A 22,849-nucleotide genomic window follows, 5' to 3' on the forward strand; every position below is an offset into this window, starting at 1 on the left:
ACGACAACACGGACAACGCATCGCACCGTACAGTGACCCGCAGGATCACCTTACAACGCCGGACCGCCAGCCGTATCAACACCGCCGAGCGATGACCTGCAGCGTCAGCAAGCGAGCGATAATTATGCATAGCAGTATTAATGTAAGTCCGAACAGAACCTTTATATATATACACTTGCGTGAATGTCGGAGGAAAGCGAAACACTCCGACAAGCTTTAGCGAATAAATCGTGGTTACATAGTGACTCAGCCAAACGATCAATCAGAGCATGACCGTTAACTTTAGAAAATCTCGAAAAAGTGCGAATAAAATTAGAAGCACATTATTCGGGTGAGAGCGACTCAGAATCATTTACTCACGGGAAAGCCGAACGCGAATTTTCGTTTGATATTTTCGACAAAAGCTTATTTGAAAAAGGAGAAATCGACGCCGATAAAAAATTAAGAAACGAAATTGAGGTACGCGTAAGTCGAACTCCTAGTAACGTGTCGCAATGCGGAGAGTTCTCGCTTACGTCCTACGACAGCAGTATTTTTGATCCGAGCGAATATCAAAACATGTTGCGAACACCGCCGAACGGTGTCATGGATGTGTCCGAGGGTGCCATCGACCGCGAGATTGACCGTCTTCACGATACCATAAGCTCGCGACAATAATCGACTCGTGGAAGTCAATGTACATACACCCCCCCACTAATCGCGATATGGGACCTGATAATCTCCGCGATATTAGGCGATACACGGATGGACGCGTTGCAGAAGCCGAGGTGCGCGAAACACTTAATTATAAGGAGGCAGGAATAGAAAATCCTATGCTACGCGAAATAATGCGAGACATGCGAGAGTTACGTAGGGAAATGCTCACTAAAATAAATATATTGCGCGAACAGATTCGTGATTCTAACGCATACGCCGACGACTGGTGTCAGATCCGCCAGGATACACACTTGTGGGGATAATAAATGATCAGGTTTCAAAATGACGACTAATATTAATATCTCAAACACAAAATATATTTTAAATTCGCTACGTATTACACGTGTTCATCATAGAACGGACAATGAGAAAGAAGAAGGAGTTCTCTTTATTACGTGTGGCGCTGCTACAATTGCGCCAACTGTTGAGTGTGACAGTTTTTCCCCTAGCTGGTCGCCACACACTCACGTACACTCGAGAGAGAAACGCGACACCCAGAGTATGACAACGAAAGATATGACCTTATGTACGGACGGACGGAGAATGACGTTGAACACCGACAAGACTCTCATGAGTATTTTATCTCATTAAAAGAAGCACGACAAATGATTCCGGAATTTAATGGGACGACACAATATAAACTGCAAAAATTTTTAAGCGCATGCACTTATGCTATGCAAAATATACACCCTGCTAACGAGAAAGATTTGGTGGGAGCTATTCTGTGTACAAAATTAAAGGACAAGGCAATGTTAGATTTCCAAACGCAAGATATACAGACGTATGACGAACTCAAGCGACAATTAGAACTTTCGTATCAGAGTAAGCGAAGCACTACGCATTTGCAGATAGAGTTTAAAGCGGAGAGCACACACGTTTGCATAGACGCATAAGCGTAAGCATAAGAATTTTGATTGGTCTATGAACGTATGCATAAAAAATTCAACCAATTGAATTTCTTATACATATGCTTATGCGCTTATGCAAGAGTGTGTGCTCCCCGCTTAATTCTCTAAAACAAAAGGCAAATGAAGGCGCGCAAGCTTTCGGAACGCGCGTCGACACCTTAGCTATGAAGGTATACGAATCCATGACGGAGGGAGAAGATCACTCTACCATCGAAAAGCGGATTATTCTAAGTACCATACAAAAACAAGCCTTGCAAAATTTCCAAATAGGACTACGCGATGAGATACAACTGCTTATTCGTTCTCGAAATTACCAAACGCTACAGGAAGCAATAACTGCCGCAACCGCCGAAGAAAAGGTAAAGGGCACAATCACATCGCGATCAAGTTACTATTCAAGTCGAAATCGATATGATCAAGCGCCGTCGCAACCATTAAAAAACGTCGTGCAGTGCTACAAATGCGGAAAATCGAGACACTACGAACGAGAATGTCGCAGCAGCAAATACTTGCTCCCGAAACCAGAAGGACCCTCTCGTGCGAATACCGTCGAAAAATTTTGTAACTATTGCAAAAAGCATGGACATAACCGCGACGAGTGCTGAACGTTAAATGGATGGCCAAAAACGACATCAAGTCACGATAAAACAAACGGTGATAAAAAATCGCGTAACATTAATGTAACCGAAAGTCGTAAGAAGCCGAAAACGAGAAAAAATGATACGGATTCCGAGCAAAGCAGTGACGAGGACGAGCGACACGAGGAAAAGAATAAGACGACACGCGCGCTGGCATATCAGGTGACGCACGTGCGCTCGACGTTTCGCGAGAAGGCAAGCTTGAATTTGATAACCTTACCGATACGAGAAGTAAAAACCGGCAAGATTAATATGCTTTATGATACCGGTGCTACTGTCTAATAAAGGTCAAACATTTAAAAGGCGAAACCGAAATCCATAAAGATAAAATCATTTTGATCAGCATAACCGGGCACAAGGCGCGAACAATAAAAAAATTTTTCGCGACCATCGATCTGGACGACCGAAAAATCAAACACGCGATCTACGTCGTCAAAGACGATTTCCCGATGGAATATGATGGGATTATAGGAATAGATTTTCTGCAGAAACAAAAAGTTTCTTGCGATTATAGAAAACAGGAGCTGCAAATAGGAAACGCTATAATAAAATTGCGCCCGTATAATAAGATCCTATTAAAACCGCGTAGTAAAACTATTGTACAAGCTACAACAAATTGTAACAAGATAGGCGTGATAAAAGCCGAACAAACCGCGCCAGGAATTTTTATCGGGCGATGCCTAGTCAAACCAAAAAAATTTTCGAAACGAGAGAAAAAATCAAATCAAAAAAATATTATGATAAAGACGCGAAAGAAATAAAATTTAAAGTCGGTGATAAAGTGCTTATATATGACGATACGCTACGACGCGGACGATCCAAGAAACTCGACGCTCTTTGGACCATACATTAATAACCGAAAAAAATTCTGACGTCAATTACACCATAAAAAAGGGAAGACGGATGATACGAGTACTTCTTCTTCTTCTTCTTCTTGAGTTAGGACTGTTGTCCTGTCTTTCCTGTCTCCGCTACCCCTCCTGTGAGCCTGACGTCCAGCACTCGTGCCAGCGCTTAGGTGGTCTACCTGGTAGTCTGGTGCTGCTCGGTCTGTGTGTCTTTGCCCACTTTGCTATTCTCTCCGGACTCATTCTATCCACGTGTCCTTCCAATGGCGTCGCCGCGCTCTCGTTTGCCTCACTATGTCCTAGATCTCAAATTCCTTCCTTATCGCCTCGCTTCTTATCTGCTCCCTTAGGGTTACGCCTTTGATGGTTCTCAATGTATTCATCTCTGTTGTTCTCATTATTCTTTTGGTTGTTGACGTTTCTGCCCTCGTTTCGGCTGCGTAAGTGAGGATTGGCCTTACGCAGGTTTTGTATATTCTGATCTTACCTCGTGCGCTCATGTGGCGATTTCGCTATATAACATCCTTGAGACATCCAGATATTCTTGCAGCTTTAACGGCTTGTGTTCGCACTTTTTCTACTATGTTTCTGTCGCTTGCCGTTTCTACTCCCAGGTAGTTGATACGAGTACATGTAAATAAAATAAAACAATTTATAGACAACTAAGAAAAATACATACCCCGAGGCAGCTAGATCATGACACGCAAAAAACAGTTTATATATCCAATGGTATTTAGCGGAATAATAATAATAATAATAATAATAATAATAATAATAATAATAACTTTCATAATATCTATTATTGCCATTGTAGTTTGGAAAATAAAAAACAAAAAAGACACAAAAAGAAGACCGAGAGTAACGATACTTGACGATGACTGGAATTTACCTAGATCCATACTGAAAAGAAGCAATAGCACACGTTTTTAAAAAATAAGAAACGATTATAATTATATGTAAACGAGTATAAAACATTTGTAAACTTTAGTTGTAAGCGAAGAACTACGTACCTTCGTTTTTCTTCTTTAACGGGGGAGGGATGTTATATCCCTAAAAGATATAACTATTAAGAAATAACTACTTATATTACATCCGCTTGATGACGGGCACTGACCGCGTAAAAATGCATACGCTGCGAGATACACGCGGAATCGAAATTGCCCAATGTGCAAGCAAAGCGGAAGGACTTGGAATTTACTTCGCTTGCACCTAGGTCCTTGACCGAGGGGGCCCGTTGCCAGGCACCCCTTCCGATCAAGAAACTTCCTAAAAGCGATACTATAAAAACGGAGCAGGAGACGCGCCCGGCAGTCGCTCTCGAGTCGTTAATTAAGAGTAACCGCGCTAACCGCGTGCGATCTATAACATCCTATCGCAGTCGCGCGCGCAATTCACGAAGTCATAGTTAACTAGTGCTGCTAAACTGATATACATAACGTACAAGTGTAACATTGTTGAAATAAAGAAAACATCAAGTGATTAATTGGAATAAAAGTTCTTTAATAGTGAAAAAGTGAAGTGCATTCATTTAATCAACCCGATAAAGCCCTGACGCCCCGGATCCTCATTCTAATTTGGCGTGACCCCTTGTGCCTTACCCGAGGCACACAACAGAGAAGTCGAATTTGTACGCTAGACCCGTTTGGAGTAATGCTGATTCGCGACTCTTATAAACTGTAATAATATTCTGTGTACTTTTACTTCTTGTTAAATATATCTAATATAAAGTAAAGATACAACAACATATAAGAAGAAAAAATATTGGGTAGTACCTATTTTTGAAAAGAGAAACACAGTTTCTTCTTTGCGTCGGTCCTGAAGTTAATATTGGAGGACATACGATTTCATAATTATACTTTCGGATGACTGCAACACAGTTGGTAGAATTATTGAGTATGATCGGAGTAAAATTGCAAAAGCAGGACGTCATTCGACAATCTATCTCAACATCTGAACAATTGGCATTAACATTGATTTCAAATTCGACGTTGCACGTTGCTTCGCTAAAAGTTGGTTTGTGTCCAACTTTGAGCGTGTCTTTGCTGAATACAGCCATTTTTACAAAAATTGAGGAGAGGGGATGAAACGCCAGCTTTTTTTTGCTTCATGAAATTGCACTTTTATATATATCAGCTACAAATACGATACATATTATTTCATAGATAATAATATCGGATAGTAGTATAATTATATGTATTTTTTGTGCAACCGACGCGCGAAAAGTCGCTCCTAGATTATGAAAAGAATTATTATAAAAGGTTGATATCAGAAATGATATATATTAAAGAAGAAAACAACAGTATCAACCTAAAAAAGGACACCGAGCGTCTTGACGGTTCTTATTTTGATATTCTAAAAAAATTGTCTACGTCATCTTAAAAATTGGGTATATATACAACGCGCCGACATTGTAAGATACAGATATCGATTTGTTTTTTAAAAAAGTACACATTGTGATTATGTTAAGTAAAAAGAAATAATTTTTTTAAAAAAAGTGTTATGTTCGTGACAAAAAAGTAAGTTAATACTATTTATTAAAAATCTAAATGTAATATTTGAGCGGATATATTAATTTGTTCACAGTGTCGTTACATAATATAACAGCATCTGACGCTCTAACTCATGCCAACAAACATGAATTTTGTACTGCGTTCGTCATATAATCTCATAATTGTTGTATTTATAATAAGGTCGATATGACTAAATTAATTTTTTAACATATTATTAGGATATTGAAAAAGACTGTCGTACAGTCGAAACGTTTATCTTAACTTTTGTATAGTATGACGTAAATTATTAAATAAATTTTTCAATTAATAGCATATAAGCTCGTTAAGTTGGCCTTTTATTATATCACATATTTTAATTGTATACGAGCCGAAGTTTAATTTATAAAATATATATATTTAATTCACGCTGGCCTTACAATGCGTAATAATTATACACTTTTTAAGTTCCACCATTTTAATTTTAAGTTTGTACAACATAATTATGGACAACAAAGTTTTGAAGATTTAAAATCTTGGCTAGGGGCGAATTATGGCAAAATAAGAACTGTGTCTAAATTAATATTTTTAAAACAATGTAGGACATTCAGAGTTTTACCTAAGCATCTATCAGACAATAGTAATATTAACGTATGTCATTATAAATAAAAAAAAAGGTTAGACAGTGTGTTGCATAAATTTAGAATGGAAATATTAAACTTAGAGATATTTGACTTGCACAGACAAATAGGGTATTGTAACAAAAACATAAGATACTTTACACAAAGATTAAATAACAACATCCCATCCCAGGTATGGCAAGAGATTTATAACCACCATAGTAGATTATTCAAAAAACAAATTTTAAACTTACATTACTTACATAAGAAAAAATTCTGTTGGTTATTGCAAAAAAAAGAATCGGATTACTATAATAATATTAAACCCATAGTTTTTTCTTGTTCAGAGAAAAATAGTGTAAACTCTCAAAATAATAAATATATTAATAACCACATTAACGCAACAAATTTTATAAACAGAACTATTAATCCATTAGAACAAACCAATGATAAATGGTTTATTAATTTGACTGATGTAGATATTCCAACTGATGTCACAAATTTATTGCAATTAGGTAGTGATTTTAGCCTTCTTATTAATACTGATAAAAAAACAGCTGTCCATGAATTTATTAAAGACATAGAAAGCAATTCGAATAACATAACTAATCTCACGACAATAAGAAACATAGCTATTCCACAGTTCTTTGTTTTTTTAAACAACAATACTAGGAAAGACATAATTAATGACAAACTTACTTTTATGTACAAAAAAACCATGACATTTTGTAAACAAAATCCCAGCATCATTTTCACAAGAGCAGACAAGGGAAACACGACCGTAGCAATGACCAAAGAATTTTATATAGACAAAGTTGAAGAATTATTAAATGACAAAGATAATTATATGACAATCAAAAACAATCCAATAATAAAAATAGAAAAAGACCTTAACAAAAATTTAAAACAATGGTTAAAAAATGAATGGATCACAAAAAAAGACTATTATTGTTTAAGTTCCAGTGATTCAGTGCTTCCTAAAGCATATGGCTTGCCCAAAATTCACAAGGAAAATGTTCCATTCAGAGTAATAGTATCGTCGGTCAATACAGCACTACATCATTTAGCTGCATATTTACACAACATTTTAGTGACAAGTTTACCCAAAGGGAAAACTCATGTTAACAATAGTTTTGAATTGTGCAACGCATTGTCTGATCTTACATTAAATAATAATGAAACAATCGTATCTTTGGATGTGATATCGTTGTTCACAAATGTTCCTGTGGACCTTGCAATAGACAGCATAAATAATAGATGGCATTACATTGAAAACCACACATCAATAGACAAAAATGAGTTTGTTAATGTAATTAAATTCATTTTGACTTCAACGTACTTCACATTCAACGAAACGATTTATAAACAAATACATGGAACTCCTATGGGATCGCCTTTATCTCCAATTATTGCGGATATTGTCATGCAAGATATAGAAACTAGGATTCTTGAAACTATAAAGGTTAATATAAGGTTTTACTATCGCTACGTCGATGATATCTTGCTTTGCTTGCCGGAAGATCAAGTCACATATCTAGTAGAAAAATTTAATGATTGTCACGATAGATTAAAATTCACAATAGAAAGAGAGGATAACCGTAGCATAAGTTTTTTAGATATCTCACTCAAAATTATAAATAACATAATATACATAGATTGGTTTCAGAAAAAAACATTTTCGGGTAGAACACTCTCATATCATTCAAATCATCCTATATGCCACAAAAAAAGTGTAATATATAATTTAGTAGACCGGTCAATATTATTATCACATCCCCGTTTTCATAGTAAAAATTTAACATTAATCATAGAGATTTTATTGAGCAATAGTTATCCTCTTGATCTCATTTTCTCAGAAATCAATAATAGACTGAAGTTCCTTATTGTTAATAGATTAAACAAAGAAATGACTCAAGATATAAATAACGAAATCATAAATAATGACAATAATAAAAAATTCAATGCGATACCTTATATTGAAAAAATCTCGGAACTAGTAGCATCAGAATTAAAGAAATCAAATATAACAGTAGGATACAGATGTCTAAAGAAATTAAACAGAGTCATAAAAACGCAAAAAGACAGAGATAAGCTCCAAAATAATTCGGGGGTCATATATAAGATTTCGTGTAATAATTGTGATGCTACATATGTAGGACAGACGAAAAGACAATTAGGTACAAGAGTAAATAAACATAAAAATAATATTAGATTAGATTCAGCAAGGCACTCGGTGGTTTCTGATCATATTGTAAAATTTACACACAATTTCAATTGGAACAACACAAAAATCCTAGATTATGAAAAGAATTATTATAAAAGGTTGATATCAGAAATGATATATATTAAAGAAGAAAACAACAGTATCAACCTAAAAAAGGACACCGAGCGTCTTGACGGTTCTTATTTTGATATTCTAAAAAAATTGTCTACGTCATCTTAAAAATTGGGTATATATACAACGCGCCGACATTGTAAGATACAGATATCGATTTGTTTTTTAAAAAAGTACACATTGTGATTATGTTAAGTAAAAAGAAATAATTTTTTTAAAAAAAGTGTTATGTTCGTGACAAAAAAGTAAGTTAATACTATTTATTAAAAATCTAAATGTAATATTTGAGCGGATATATTAATTTGTTCACAGTGTCGTTACATAATATAACAGCATCTGACGCTCTAACTCATGCCAACAAACATGAATTTTGTACTGCGTTCGTCATATAATCTCATAATTGTTGTATTTATAATAAGGTCGATATGACTAAATTAATTTTTTAACATATTATTAGGATATTGAAAAAGACTGTCGTACAGTCGAAACGTTTATCTTAACTTTTGTATAGTATGACGTAAATTAATAAATAAATTTTTCAATTAATAGCATATAAGCTCGTTAAGTTGGCCTTTTATTATATCACATATTTTAAAGTTTAAATTTGATCAAGATGACATGTCAAATTGACATTATTTTGACTTTTTTGTTCTACTTGGGATATACATAAATTAGTTACATATCAATGATACTTTTCAGATACTTTCTGGTTATATAACACGAAGTATTAATTACATGTATGTGTTGTGCCTCGGGTAAGACACAGAAGGGATGTTGCCGGATTAGGAAGTGGACTTCTGAATCGTCGGAGTTTTTCCGTAGATTTTAGTCTCGTTAAATGTAGAATTCCTTCTTTATTCAATATATATATATATATATATATATATATATATATATATATATTGGTATATAATCTTAACAAGATGCAGCGTATGGTTATTTATAAACCTCTGGTAACTTCGTTTCTCTTTTTCGTTTGTTTGACGCGACTCTAGATTTATCCTGACTTTAGCTAACGACTCGTCTGATTACGAGTCGGGAGTTATCCTCGATATGTCTCGGTAGATTGGTCTAATTGAACTCACTCTCTGTTCACTCTCGAGTTCTTACGTGAACTCGGTTTTTCGTTATTTCGTTTAAAAGGGGTGCCTGGCAACAGGCACCCGATTGGTGCATAGCTTTTGCATACGCGGCTAGATTTTGAGCTAAGAGCTGTTCGAAAGATGAAGTTCTTAGCTTGCGTCTTCGCGGTTTCCGGCCCGCTGCTGTATCAGCGGTCTCCACGCGGATTTTATATCCGTTAACTTATAATTATAGCCTTTCGGGCTATAACATATGTTTACTGGGATATATATAATATATGAGAAGTCACCACGCTTGGCCACAAGCAATAGAACTGGCCAGATATCTTTCTGTATTTGTAACAGTGTCCGAACTGCATCATAGATGACACGCTTGGTTCTAAAATGGACTATATCTTGAAAACTAAAAGCCTTCTCATCTTGGCCTTGAAAGCGTTTTAAAAGAAAAGATTTCTACATTTTTTAAAGATTTTTTTGAAGAAAATCGAAAATGTCTAAATTTGAGAAAAAATTGATTTTTACTTTATTTTTTGAAAATTTTATATAAATTGTTATTAAAAGAAAAAACTAATTCTACAAGATTAAAGTACGTAAAAAGACCTTTCAAAATCACACCTTATTTTTTAAAATCGGAATAGTCTTCTGAAATTTATCAACGTTTGAAGTTGGACGTAATGGCCAAAATGATAAAAATTTAAGTCCCTGTTAACACAGAGCCTGTATGGTGTGGGCCAAACAACTTGAGGAATAATTTCACTTTTGATAGAACTACACTTTCTGCAAATTTCAGCGTGATTGGAAAACTTTGAAAATTTCGGTGGATCACTTTATAAATAATGCCCCATATATATGTATATATTACTTATTATATATACATATGTATATGTATACCTATATTTTTGGGTTTGTTCTTTATTGCTGTACTGGTGAACCAGTGCAGACTGTTGCAGTAAGTTAGAGTGAAACAAAATATATTTGTCTCACTTTAACTTATTGCATTAGTTTATCAGTGAAGTAATAAAGAACAAACCTTATGTTAAGACTCCATATATACGGTAAGCATCCGGCAAATGTTGCGATGACCAATCAGGAACCAGTCGCTTGTCGAAGTTCAACTTGCGGCTGGCTCCTGATTGATCACCGCATCATATATCGCATGCTTATCGCATATATGGAATGCTAGCATTAGTTGTATATATAAATATATATTTATTTATATAATATACATAATGTATTTCTATATTATCTGTGGATCCAACGTGCAGCATCGTTGAATAAGCTGATTAAAAACTTGGCCATTGTTATTGTTTTGGAACGGATTCACACATGTGCGTACATAACAGAGTTCGTTAGTTTCCTTTGACGCGTTCAGATGTATTTCGTCTGAAAAATTTTTTCCTTTGTGTTCTGTTCTGGTTCTATTTTAATTATCAATTTTATTTTTAAATATCAATTCTGTTTTTAAATATCAATTATAACCCGCTGATGGCAGATAAGACCGGTATTCATAGTCAGGCGTCGACTGTGTAACTTTTTCTAAAGTGAAAATGTGAAGTGAAAAATTTCTTCCAATCACACATCGATTTCCTTTTAAAATCAATGCGATTGGCAAAAATTGTTCACTTTTCACGTTTCCAATTTAGAAAAAATTACACAATTGACTCCCAGGTCTTAAGATCGTCTTAAGTTCATCTTCAGATGCTGTATGGATTATTTCATTGGCTACAAAGTATCTGAAGATAAACTGAAGATGGTCTTGAATATAAAACCCGACTATGAATGCCGACCTATATAATAATAATATATTAATAATCTTGAGAATAATATATATATATATATATATATATATATATATATATACATGCAATATGTATTACAGATCAAATTTAGTGTTAATATAATGTTAATTTCGCTTGCCAAATTATGTATTTTTGTATTCTAGCACTTGAGAAGGACCACAATGTGGGTCGAAACGTAGTGTGTACTTATTTTCAATAAATAAATAGCCAGTTTTTGGTCGAATTAAATTGCATCTTATTATTTGTTAAAATTGATCACTGGCGATTAACAATTAATTGTGAAGATATACTTATTAGCTATACGAGATGAGTAAAGAAATATAAACTCAACAACAATAGAGTTGTAATGTAAGAAATTGATCAATCATAGTTGCAGTTTAGGTGAATAATCGACTGTGATTAATTTCTTACGACTTTATGACTCTATTGTAGATGTATAAATAGCATTGTCATTTTGTCTATTAATTAATAAATGTTAAAATATTAATGAATTTTTTAAATTAAATAAAAATAGATTTTATAATATATATGTTATAACAGCATTACAATATGATAATTTCCACACAATATTTTTTATTAATGAGAGAGATATATAGCATTTTATTAAAATGTTAATTTCTTGTTATGTTAATTTTATGTTATGTTAATTTGTTTTTTTATTTATGTATATTACATATTATGTACACCGACCGGCAGGAATGGTGTCCGGCGTCAGATTTCAGATGTGTATATACGTGTATAACAGCCGAAAATCATATGCACACATACGTAGCACGACATTGTATGTGTCGCTTGAAGCGCGGCGGAGATCAAAAAGCGAAGAAGAAAGTAGTAGGGGGTATTCCGATATTGCATCTCTCTCAAACATCGTATGATCGAGAGAGAAAGCAATACAAGACGTGTCATTTAGTGGTGTCCAATAGCTGTCTCACTCACTCGACTATGAATTAAAGGAGTGCGAGTGAGACAGCTATACGGACATGCAGACACCGCGGGTCGCGCTTGTCTATCGGTGTCTCGTTCCCTCCGTCGTACATTTCTGACGTCGGATACCATTCCTGCCGGTCAGTATGTGTACACATATATATAGATGTATAATTAAATGGATCTGTTAAACATTTTTAATAAAGATAATTAACTCCAATCAATGTTTGTATATCAATTTATATTTAAAAATTACAAAAGCGAAATTTTTGCCAGTAAAATTAAAAAAAAAATAAATAAAAATTAATAAGTTAATAAGTAAAAATATATTTTATAACAATGGTATACAACTAACAATGGTATCAGTCTTTGGTATAATACTGCGTCTGCTCTAGACAACGGTACGTGAGGAAGTGAGTAGTACATTTAGGGATATATAAACAAAGTGTATAATGGTGCCGGTACGTTCGTAAACTGTCCGTCCACGTTTGTCCAGATGGAAAGGCGCCACAAGCCTTAGACACAGTATAACCATACCCAGTAGCGACAGTGGGCCATTTAAACGTGTCTCAAATCTGAGTGCGCATGTGCGAACTTATACCCTTAGCAACATGGCTGCCGTCAGCTGCTGTAAGTGGGTTATTATATGTTGTGTAGTGCTAGAAATCGCGTAATAAGATAATTAGCTTGATATTATTTTTTTAGGAAGGAATCTATGCAGAAATATTTTTTCTTTAATAAATTCTTTGAATATAACTTGAATTATAAAATTTGAATTACATATTAAAAAATATTATTTTTTATTACATATGTATATATACAAGAAATGGAAGAATGCCTCTACATATAAAGTTACACATATATCGGACATAACTCGATTACGTGCTTCACAGCTTAATATATTTATATTTGTTTATAATATTTTATTTATATATTATATCTTTATATATTATTTTAATATTTTACTGAGACAGCGTTATCGAATATCTATAGTCATAACACGAATATCAAAATATCGAAGCATGTCGGATTATGCCTAATATGCGTGTAACTTCAAAAAAGCATTCCTATCCCCGTGTGTACATACATTTGAATCGTAGCGCCCGTTACCCTTAGCAATATGGCGGCATACCACGTGACGTTGCCGAGTCGAGACATACTACATCAAAGGTGCCGACGCTCACTGTCGCTACTGGGTATGGTTATACTGTGCCTTAGATTTATAGAAATAAGTCTTAAAGCCTGGTCTAGAATAGGTGTAGCAAGCTCTAAGGCCGGGTCTACAATAGGTGTAGTAAACTCTAAGCCTTAAGAAATTGATTAATTACAGTCAAGAATGAGAGAAATAATCGACTGTGATTGGTAAATTTCTTAAAACTTAGAACTTACTACACCTATTGTAGACCCGGCCTAAGCCTTAAGAAATTCACCAATCAAAGTAAAAAATGAGGGAAATAATCGATTGTTATTGGTAGATTTCTTAAGGCTTAGAGCTTACTACACCTATTGTAGACCTGAGGGTAGATTGTGTATCTTGGGTGAATTGCTCACGAGGTGAAAATTACAAAAGTGAGGAAATTTACTAGAGTATCCACGGTTTCATTTGTCGATATCTAGTAAATCTTTTCACTTTTGTAATTTTCATCTCGTGAGCAAACTCACCCAAGATACACAATCGATCTCCTGGGAATCGATTGTATATTTTAAAGTATGGTGAAAATGACAAACGTGAGCTCTCGCTTGATTGGGTAACTTTCATCATAGTGAAAATACGAACTAACTCGCATGAAACTGTTCGGCAAGAAATTCTGTGTCGAATAACGTCAAAATCGTGCATAGTGTTGTTTAATATCCTCTATATCACACATACCTCGAGAAAGTTACGTATGTAAGATGAATTATTTTATTGCTATGATATTATAAAACGACGATAATGATAATAAAAGACAACAAATAAAATATCAAAATATTATAAGGAGGCAATTAAGAGATACTTTAGATTCGTTTGATACACCAGAGACTACATTTGTCAAACTATACAGATATAAATAAATTTTTATTATAAATTTCATTTGCAGTATATGTTAAATTATAATTTGCATATATATATATATATATATATATACACATTGAATATTTATCTATATTTTAAATTATAATCTCTTTACTTGTTATGATATAATTTCATATATCTTTAATGTAATTTTTATATATTTCAGGTTAAATAAAGCTGCAACTATGGAGCTAATAGAAGAATTGATACCTTTTATGCCAATTAAAAAGAGAAAGACAGCAATTCCACCACATTTACAAGTTGTTAATTTTTCAAATATTTTCCTTCATCTTTCCTATTTTATTAAAATGTTCTTATAGTGTTTTCTACTTTATATAAACTGGACAGTCAATGCTCAACAAATACCAAATGCTTTATACTATATTTAATTAAATAAAGATATCACTGAAACATATGCATGCATATCTTAGAACATATATACCTGAAAGGGGAATTGCTATTGTTCTCCATGGTAAAAATCTGTGTCCAAGTTGGGTGCGAGAGAGAAAGATAGCTTTTAACCTATACTCGCAATGCGCAAACATAGATGACGTCACGGTGACGTCACGCTCACCGCGCCGTTTGAAACTGGAAATGTAATTGGTGCTTTCGCTAATTCGCGTTTGCGCATTGCGAACGGAGGTAACAATCTACCTTTCTCTTTCCTTAAAAACGTGGTTCTCTCTCGCACCCAACTTGAACACAGTTTTGCGCTCCTATTCCCCTTCCATATCTATATGTTCTAAGATGCATATACGCTTTACGGAATGTTCACTATGGTTTGTGCTTCCGTGAATCTAGGGATATCGTATTTTCACCTTGCTCATAGCCAATCGCGTGTATTTCTTCACGTGAAATAAATGTGCAAAAAGTGAGAAAAATCGACACAAGTAGACAATCGATCCCCTGGCCTAAGATCGGATCTACAACAGGTGTAGTAAGCTCTTAGCTTTAAAAAATTCACCAATCACAGTCAAGAATAAGGGGAATAATTGACTGTGATTGATCAATTTCTTAAGGCTTAGAGCTTACTACATATCTATTGTAGACCCGGCCTAAATCGTAAGCAATAAACCAAAATCATAATATCGATTTCTGTAGATGCGGCCTCAATGTGATAATTTTTTGTTTTTAAAACTAATAATAAACCAACAAACGATAAAATTAGACCAACAATTATCAACAAACGATTACGCATCGATTAGACCGCTTTAATTAAAAATGAGGTTTTTCCGGCTAACTTAATGCTAATTTTTCTTTTTTAATTAAAAAAAATATATAAACTAATAAACGTTGCAATTAGGCCAACGATCACCAACAAACGACCAACAAACAATTAAAAAAAAAATTAAACAAGTCGAAGTTGACCGGCTAAGTTAATGGAGCTCTCTAGTTTCCGAACGAGTAGTGTGAATTCGTGTGCACACGAGTGGTATTTCCGAACGCAGCCCAAAGCTTGCTGACGCTTTTGTATTTTCCGATTCATGATGCATGATGCACACGAAACGAAGCGACAGAGAAAAATCTATAGTTTTTTTCTAGATTTTCCGTCGCTTCATGCATATCGCGCATAAATCGGTCACTATCCAAGGAAACATTGATATACCGGGGAGATATCGTGAGAGAGAAACAGAATTTTCGGGGCACACGCACACAAATTAAAATACAATGACGAAAAGTTAATTTGCTCGTGGTTTAATTATACCAATTGTGGAAATATTGTAGAAAAAAATTATGTGCGACAATATAAAGGGTAACCCATTTGCTGGGTTATTTTCCACGGACAATGATGCTGTCTCATTCTCGTCTCAGCATCAGAAGGCGACTGTCGATCAAAGTAACAGCAATGCCAATTACGTGGATCAATTGTCATCGAGCACGATTAAAGACAATAAATCTGAAAATGAGACGGAATCCGCGATTCTCGACGACAAAGTCGATCAGCTGATGGCGCGCGTATTTGGCATAAAGATACGTCAGGATAGCAATAATCCCGTACAGGGATCTCTGGTGTTCATCGACACCGATTCGATCGATCACGCCGTTTTCGAGCGTTTGATATTGTCAGATCCTAAATCTAAAACGCAAGATGCCGATGGTCATACTGTTCAGGCAGACGTTATAACTTATCTCTATGAATGCTACCATCGATTAAAACATTATCCTGTTAGTAGCAGTCTGGAGGAAACGATAAGAAACGCTTGTCAAATTATACTGAGAAATGCCAATACGGCTTTGCAAGAACCAGATTTATTCCAATATCAAGAGGTATATTTTTTTATATTACAAATACAGTTCCATGAGAAATTTCTTAGAAAGCAAATTTTGCAGTGCAATGCTTTTGTCTCCATGCTGGAGATCATTATTTTGAACAAAATATTTAATAATTACATTAAATTGATTACTGTAAAGCAATAAAAAAGATAAATTATTTTAATATTATTTATTTCTATGGTTCAAAATTTCAAAAGTCAATATCTTCAGGGAATGGTTTACAAGCAAACGTCCAGATAAAATATTTGTTTTGAAGTTCTAAATTCGTATTTTAAGTTTGGCTATTTAACCTGGAAACACTATAATTATATAGTATATATATAATTATATAATAATAAAATTAATTATAATAATTTTATAATTATATATATCTACTTTTTTATAGGTTCACAGTCAGTTTGTTGCTCTATTTATGGACGATGTTATATCAAAGTCAGAATTATCATTATTTGTTAATGATATGATAGAGGAATTAATAGCAGCGAATAGAGAGAGCGATGTGGAAGAAATAATAATGAAATCGTTTGCTCCTATACTCGATATTGTTCAGAAGGAGGCAGCTCAAAGTAATCTATTTACCTTTCGTCAACAATGGTTTATTTTACTGCATATATTTTCTGCTATTGAACCATTGGCAAAATTGATAATTTGTCATAGCAGACCAAAAAATAATCAAGGCTGCGCATATTCAGATACATTATTAGGTGGATTCTTCAGCATAAGCTGCTTACCAAAAACAGCTAATGATCCATATGATATGTTCGATAAACCTCTACGGCAAGTACGATAATTTTTTTTTTTTTAAGTAATGGAATAGAATCTTTTAAATTACAGAATTTGTGTGTTTACTACATTATGCAATTCTTGTAGTCAAATACAGTCATGGAAAGTAACATATGGATAGCTATGGATAGACTGAGCGAACAGTTACACAAAGTTTTTCATTCCTTGCTCAAGTGCTCGACAGAAGTTCGTTATTTAACTTTGCAATGGCTGAGCGATTGTCTTCATGCAAATGCGAATAGAGGAAAACTTTGGAATTCTCAAATGGACATGGGATTACTTGGAGTATTGTGCGTGTCTGATGGTTTTATGCTGAATGTGGGCAATGTATTGTTACGTCTTTGTCAACCATTTTGTGTTAAGTTTAATGATACCAAAATACCGAAGATAGATCCTACATATTGTAGTGCCGAGGTTGGTCTTTTGAAAGTTTAAAAAAAGTTACACATAAATGCTTAATTATTATATACAGTATTATTATATATATGCATTTTCTTAGGTGAAAAATGAAACCGATAGTTTAAAATATGGTATACATATGAAAGAATTGAGTTCTGAAACATGTTTGATTCCAACTCCAGAAGGCGAGAGGCGACCAATAGCAGATTCATATGGATTTACAACAGAATGTTTTTTCCTTACACATCGTGCATTAGATCTTGGCTACAGAGTTATACTTGACAAATTTTTAAGGTATAAAGAAATAATTATGTAATTTTTTTAATATCTTAGTAATATATTGTACAATTATGAAGTAAAGTAAGTCGTCAGTGTAAAATTAATAATAAATTTTTTATTATTTTTCTCGGACCAAACTGACATGAATTTTGATTGTAAATTGCACGTATCAACCATTGGTTCTGATCCTTATCAAGTGTTATAATTAAATTACAAAATTAATTACCTAAATTCAAATAAATTATTTAATTTAATTAATATTAAAATATTTTGTCATTTTTAATTATATAGGACAAATCAAGATTTAGCTAGAATACAAAGAGCTTACAATGATGCTCAAATTGGTGGTAGTTCAGAGGTGCTGGAACTTATAACACAACGAATGGAGACTGAGATGATAAAGTACTAATAAACACATTAATTATATATACTGCTGGCATAAAGTTTGGATACATCTTTAACAGAATAGATATAAAACAATTTTCTTTTTTTAATGTGACTTGTAATTACTAAAAGCAAGTGATTATTTTTTTACAATATTTATTTTTATAATATTTATTAATCATCTATTAAATAATTATTATTTTATAATACAAAACTATATAATACAGCTATTGAAAATTCAAGTAAAAACATTAACTCAATCTCACACTTTTAACAAAAAACTGTTACACTTTTATGAAAATATGCATCTTTGATTTTAGTGATTATTTTCACCCATGTTGTGCTATTCTATTAATTTATTAATGGTAATAGTAAATATTTGCATTCTATCCACTCTTGAGAGAGTACAGAAGTAAATATTTGCATCATATCCACTTTTGATATTTTCAGTGAATTCTGTTATTAGAGATCGGAAACATTTAAATATTTAATATAAATTATTAGACTAATTAATTCATAATACAAAAACTTCCTGAAAAATTAGGAGGTCCTGTTAAATATAAATTATATAAATGCATAAGCAAGTGTATCCAAACTGACAGTACACATATACAATTAAATACTGTTTTCTGTTGTAATTTTTTTATATAATTTATAAAATTATTGTAGATACTTGTCTCTTAAAGCAGGCCTTTTAGTACCAGAAATGTTGCAACACTTGGCAAGATTTCACGCAATGACAGCATTTTGGTTGGTACAAGTAAATTTACATGTCATTACTGAAGAAGAAAAATGTTTTGCGCCAAAGCAATATATACCTGTTACATTCCCATTACCAGAGATTGTTCCAAATACACTAAGGTAATACTAAATATATATATATATATATATATATATATATATATATATATATATATATATATAAGTATATATAATGCAATAAATAATTTGAAAAGTTGACAAGTTACATTTCTGTAGGTGCATTCCCGAGTTCATAATAGAGAACACTATTGGATTCTTATGTTTTTTACGCCGCTTGAGTCCGAACACATTCGAGGAGCAGGGTTCCAGTTTTCTAAATCCGATTTTGACAGGAGTAAGTGACATAAGAAAACATGTAGATAAGTAGAGAGAAATGAGTGATCCTAATTGTAAGATCAAATCCGATTTCCCTACTCGAGAAAGATCTATAGTAAAGACAAAGTGAGAGTATATCATCATCGCACAATTATAATTATTAAATTGCACATTGATTCTTCTTTTATTATAGATTATAGTTTTAATGGAGTCTCAGCATCGTTTGTACAATCCACATTTACGCGCTCGTTTAGCCGAAAGTCTAGAGGCACTTTTACCGACTACAGACGAGAGCGTTACTCCGGCAATACCTAACTTAGGAACATTCCACAGGGAACAGTTGTTCCTCCTTCATCCATATAGGCAACAAGTAAGCAAAATTCGACATAGAATATTGACAACCCAAGTAGAAAGCATACGTCATTTTGATGTCAGATAATGACGTCAGTTTGCTACTTAGGAAAAAATGCGTTAATTAATTATTTTCTCATGCATTAATTCTCTATGCTCTTTGCAAATAGATAGTCCCTAATTTGCTCCATGTGTTTGTAAGCATTGAAATGACAGGGCAAAGTGTACAATTTGAACAAAAATTCAATTATCGTCGACCGATGTATATCGTGATGGATTATTTATGGAAACTTGATGAACATCGTCATTATTTTATGTAAGTAATAATTATATGGTATTTAATCACATGTTCTCATTCTATACTCCATATGAAATTGGACACCAGGAGATAAAACATTTTTTTATTTAATGTATCAGTGCTTTAGCTAAAGAAGCGGAAAACAACATGGAAGCAGTTCAGCCACCGCTATTCCTACGTTTTATTAATTTATTAATGAACGACGCTGTATTTCTCTTGGACGAGGCCTTGTCAAATATGGCACAGTTAAAACAAATGCTGCAAGCTAGGTATTTCTAAAATTGCATAGTATTATACAATTTCTTTCTATTGGATATTATCTTTTTTGAATCCATGAAGTTTTGTTTTTTTTTGCATTAAATATATATACAGGGTGATTTATTTTAATTGCCCCAGGCAAATATTTCGAAAACCATGAAAGATGAGAAAAAAAATTGATTTGACCTGTATATTCATTTAAAGATCACATGAAGATCACCTTCAATTTCTTAGCTCTCGAGATAAGCTACAAGAATATGCAATGAAAAATAGTAGGTTCCATTTAAGAAATTGAAGATGACCTTTACATGACCTTCAAATGATTATATAAGGTCAAAGTAATGACACCATCTTGTCTCCCTCAAAGTCAAAAACTTTTGTTTGAAATATTTTTTCGTATCTCCCAGTTTTCGAAATATTTGCCTGGGGCGATTAAAATGTATCACCTTGTATATGGCTCTGTTTTTATAAATACAAGGGAAAACGGAGAGTGGAATAAACTGCCGCCAAATGAACGCGAACAGCAAGCAGGCTATCTTCAACACATTGGTATGATTGCTCGATTTGATAATATTCTGGGCAGAAAAACTATACAAACGATAAAAATGCTGACCACTGAAATAAAATCAATCTTTTGTCATCCGACCATGGTAGATCGCATTGCTTCTATGCTTAATTATTTATTATTACAATTGGTGGGGCCAAATAAAAAAAATCTCAAGGTAACTTAAGATTTGCGAATATGCGCGTCAGAAATAGTATGTTAAATATGATTTATCATAATTTCACACACACAATTCTAGGTGAATGATCAAAAAGAATATGCATTTGATCCTGCAAATTTAGTGTTGAATATATGTGAGATCTATATTAATTTGAGTAAAAATGAAAACTTTACACTAGCTGTGTCGCAAGACGGACGCTCTTATAGCCCAGAACTTTTTAAACTTGCTGACAATGTGCTTGGTAAGCGTTTCTATATTTTTCTCAATTTTTATTTGCGATTTATCTATCTAGCTAGACGAGGTAAAGATAAAAAATATATTTAAAAAAAAATAACGTATATATGTCATATAGTTCGTATCGGTGGTGTGAGAATCTTGGGAGATTTGGATCAATTTGCGAAGAGCGTGGAAAAGGCTGCGAATCAAAAGCGAGAAGAAGATGAAATTTTGATTGGTATTCCCGACGAATTTCTAGATCCAATTATGTCAACTGTTATGACAGATCCTGTAATTTTGCCATCATCAAAAATAACTCTCGATCGTCAAACTATAGCAAGGTTAATATATATATATATATATATATATATATATATATATATATATATAATATTATAATATTATAATATTACATAAAATATTATCTATCAATATCAATATATTTTAGACATTTACTAAGTGATCAGACTGATCCTTTTAATCGATCTCCTCTTACTATGGATATGATAAAATCAAATGTAGAGCTTCAACAGAAAATACAAGAATGGATTTCACAAAAAAAACGAGAAAAGTTAAACGTTGATACATAATTTGTCGTAATGTCGAACCATAGGCGATCTTTAAAGTCATTATAAGACATTAAAAATAATACATATCGATAATATTATGTAAAAGATTTTGTCGCAAAAAATTTGATTTTACGGCAATTATTTCAGTTTGAATTGACAAAAAATAAAACTTGAATATGTATTATTCATTTGGATTTTATCGTTCGCTGATGTTCGACTTGTCAATAATAGATAAATAATTTTGTATACAAATTTGAAAATGTAATTATGTACAGAATTGTAGTTTAGAATCGCAATTATATTAATAGTAATTCCTGAATTGAAGTGAAATGTTATACACATAAATGATACACAACTTTAGAAATTGCTATATAAAAAAATTATTCATTGTTCATTATATTTCATGTACTATAGAGAATAAAATATAATATTTATGAATATTATTCACATTTTTCAAATTATGTCAATTTTAATTTATATAGTTTAAGTATATCCTATACAAATCGATCTGTTAATCGCAATTTTTTACTCCAGACATTTAGTTCTTCACTGATGCTATTAAATTATAAGATCATTGTTATATATTTTCTTTAAATTAATTTATCTTATTTATTTTATGTCATAAATTTATTCTCAATAAGGGTAAATCTGTTTTTTTAGTCCTTGTACCAATCCTTAATGCAAAATTGAGACTTTACAAATCAAATGTGAGTGGTGACATAAATATTAATTTATTTTTACATATATTCCAAGAAAAAAGTTATGATTTCTTACTTTCAACATTTAACAACCTGACTAGTATAGTTTTGTTTATCTTTTGACTAAAATTTCAAAATTAGTTCATTTT

The 22,849-nt window shown here is 32.9% G+C and overlaps 1 protein-coding gene across 1 annotated transcript; it reads left to right on the forward strand.

The window, feature by feature from the left end:
- The first annotated feature begins 15,767 nt into the window (after positions 1-15,767).
- Positions 15,768-22,445, forward strand: Ube4A (Ubiquitination factor E4A). Its single transcript, XM_029307040.2, has 14 exons — positions 15,768-16,657; positions 17,049-17,444; positions 17,534-17,860; positions 17,946-18,139; positions 18,416-18,526; positions 19,178-19,369; positions 19,487-19,604; positions 19,779-19,955; positions 20,107-20,252; positions 20,354-20,503; positions 20,971-21,214; positions 21,296-21,458; positions 21,570-21,774; positions 21,882-22,445. The coding sequence occupies exons 1-14, from the start codon at positions 16,124-16,126 to the stop codon at positions 22,021-22,023; spliced, it is 3,099 nt and encodes a 1,032-aa protein (XP_029162873.1). The 5' UTR covers positions 15,768-16,123; the 3' UTR covers positions 22,024-22,445.
- Positions 22,446-22,849: the final 404 nt, after the last annotated feature.

Source organism: Nylanderia fulva, unplaced genomic scaffold (assembly GCF_048542155.1).
Source record: "Nylanderia fulva isolate GAGA-0341 unplaced genomic scaffold, ASM4854215v1 Scaffold99, whole genome shotgun sequence".
Classification (NCBI taxonomy): domain Eukaryota; kingdom Metazoa; phylum Arthropoda; class Insecta; order Hymenoptera; family Formicidae; genus Nylanderia; species Nylanderia fulva.

Excerpts from the sequence above, each read along its gene's own strand:
- Ube4A (XM_029307040.2), top strand. The coding sequence starts at position 16,124 with ATGTGCGACAATATAAAGGGTAACCCATTTGCTGGGTTATTTTCCACG. Across the intron at positions 19,370-19,486 it reads ATTGTTCCAAATACACTAAG|GTGCATTCCCGAGTTCATAA; the intron begins GTAATACTAAAT and ends ACATTTCTGTAG. Across the intron at positions 20,504-20,970 it reads AAACAAATGCTGCAAGCTAG|GGAAAACGGAGAGTGGAATA; the intron begins GTATTTCTAAAA and ends TATAAATACAAG.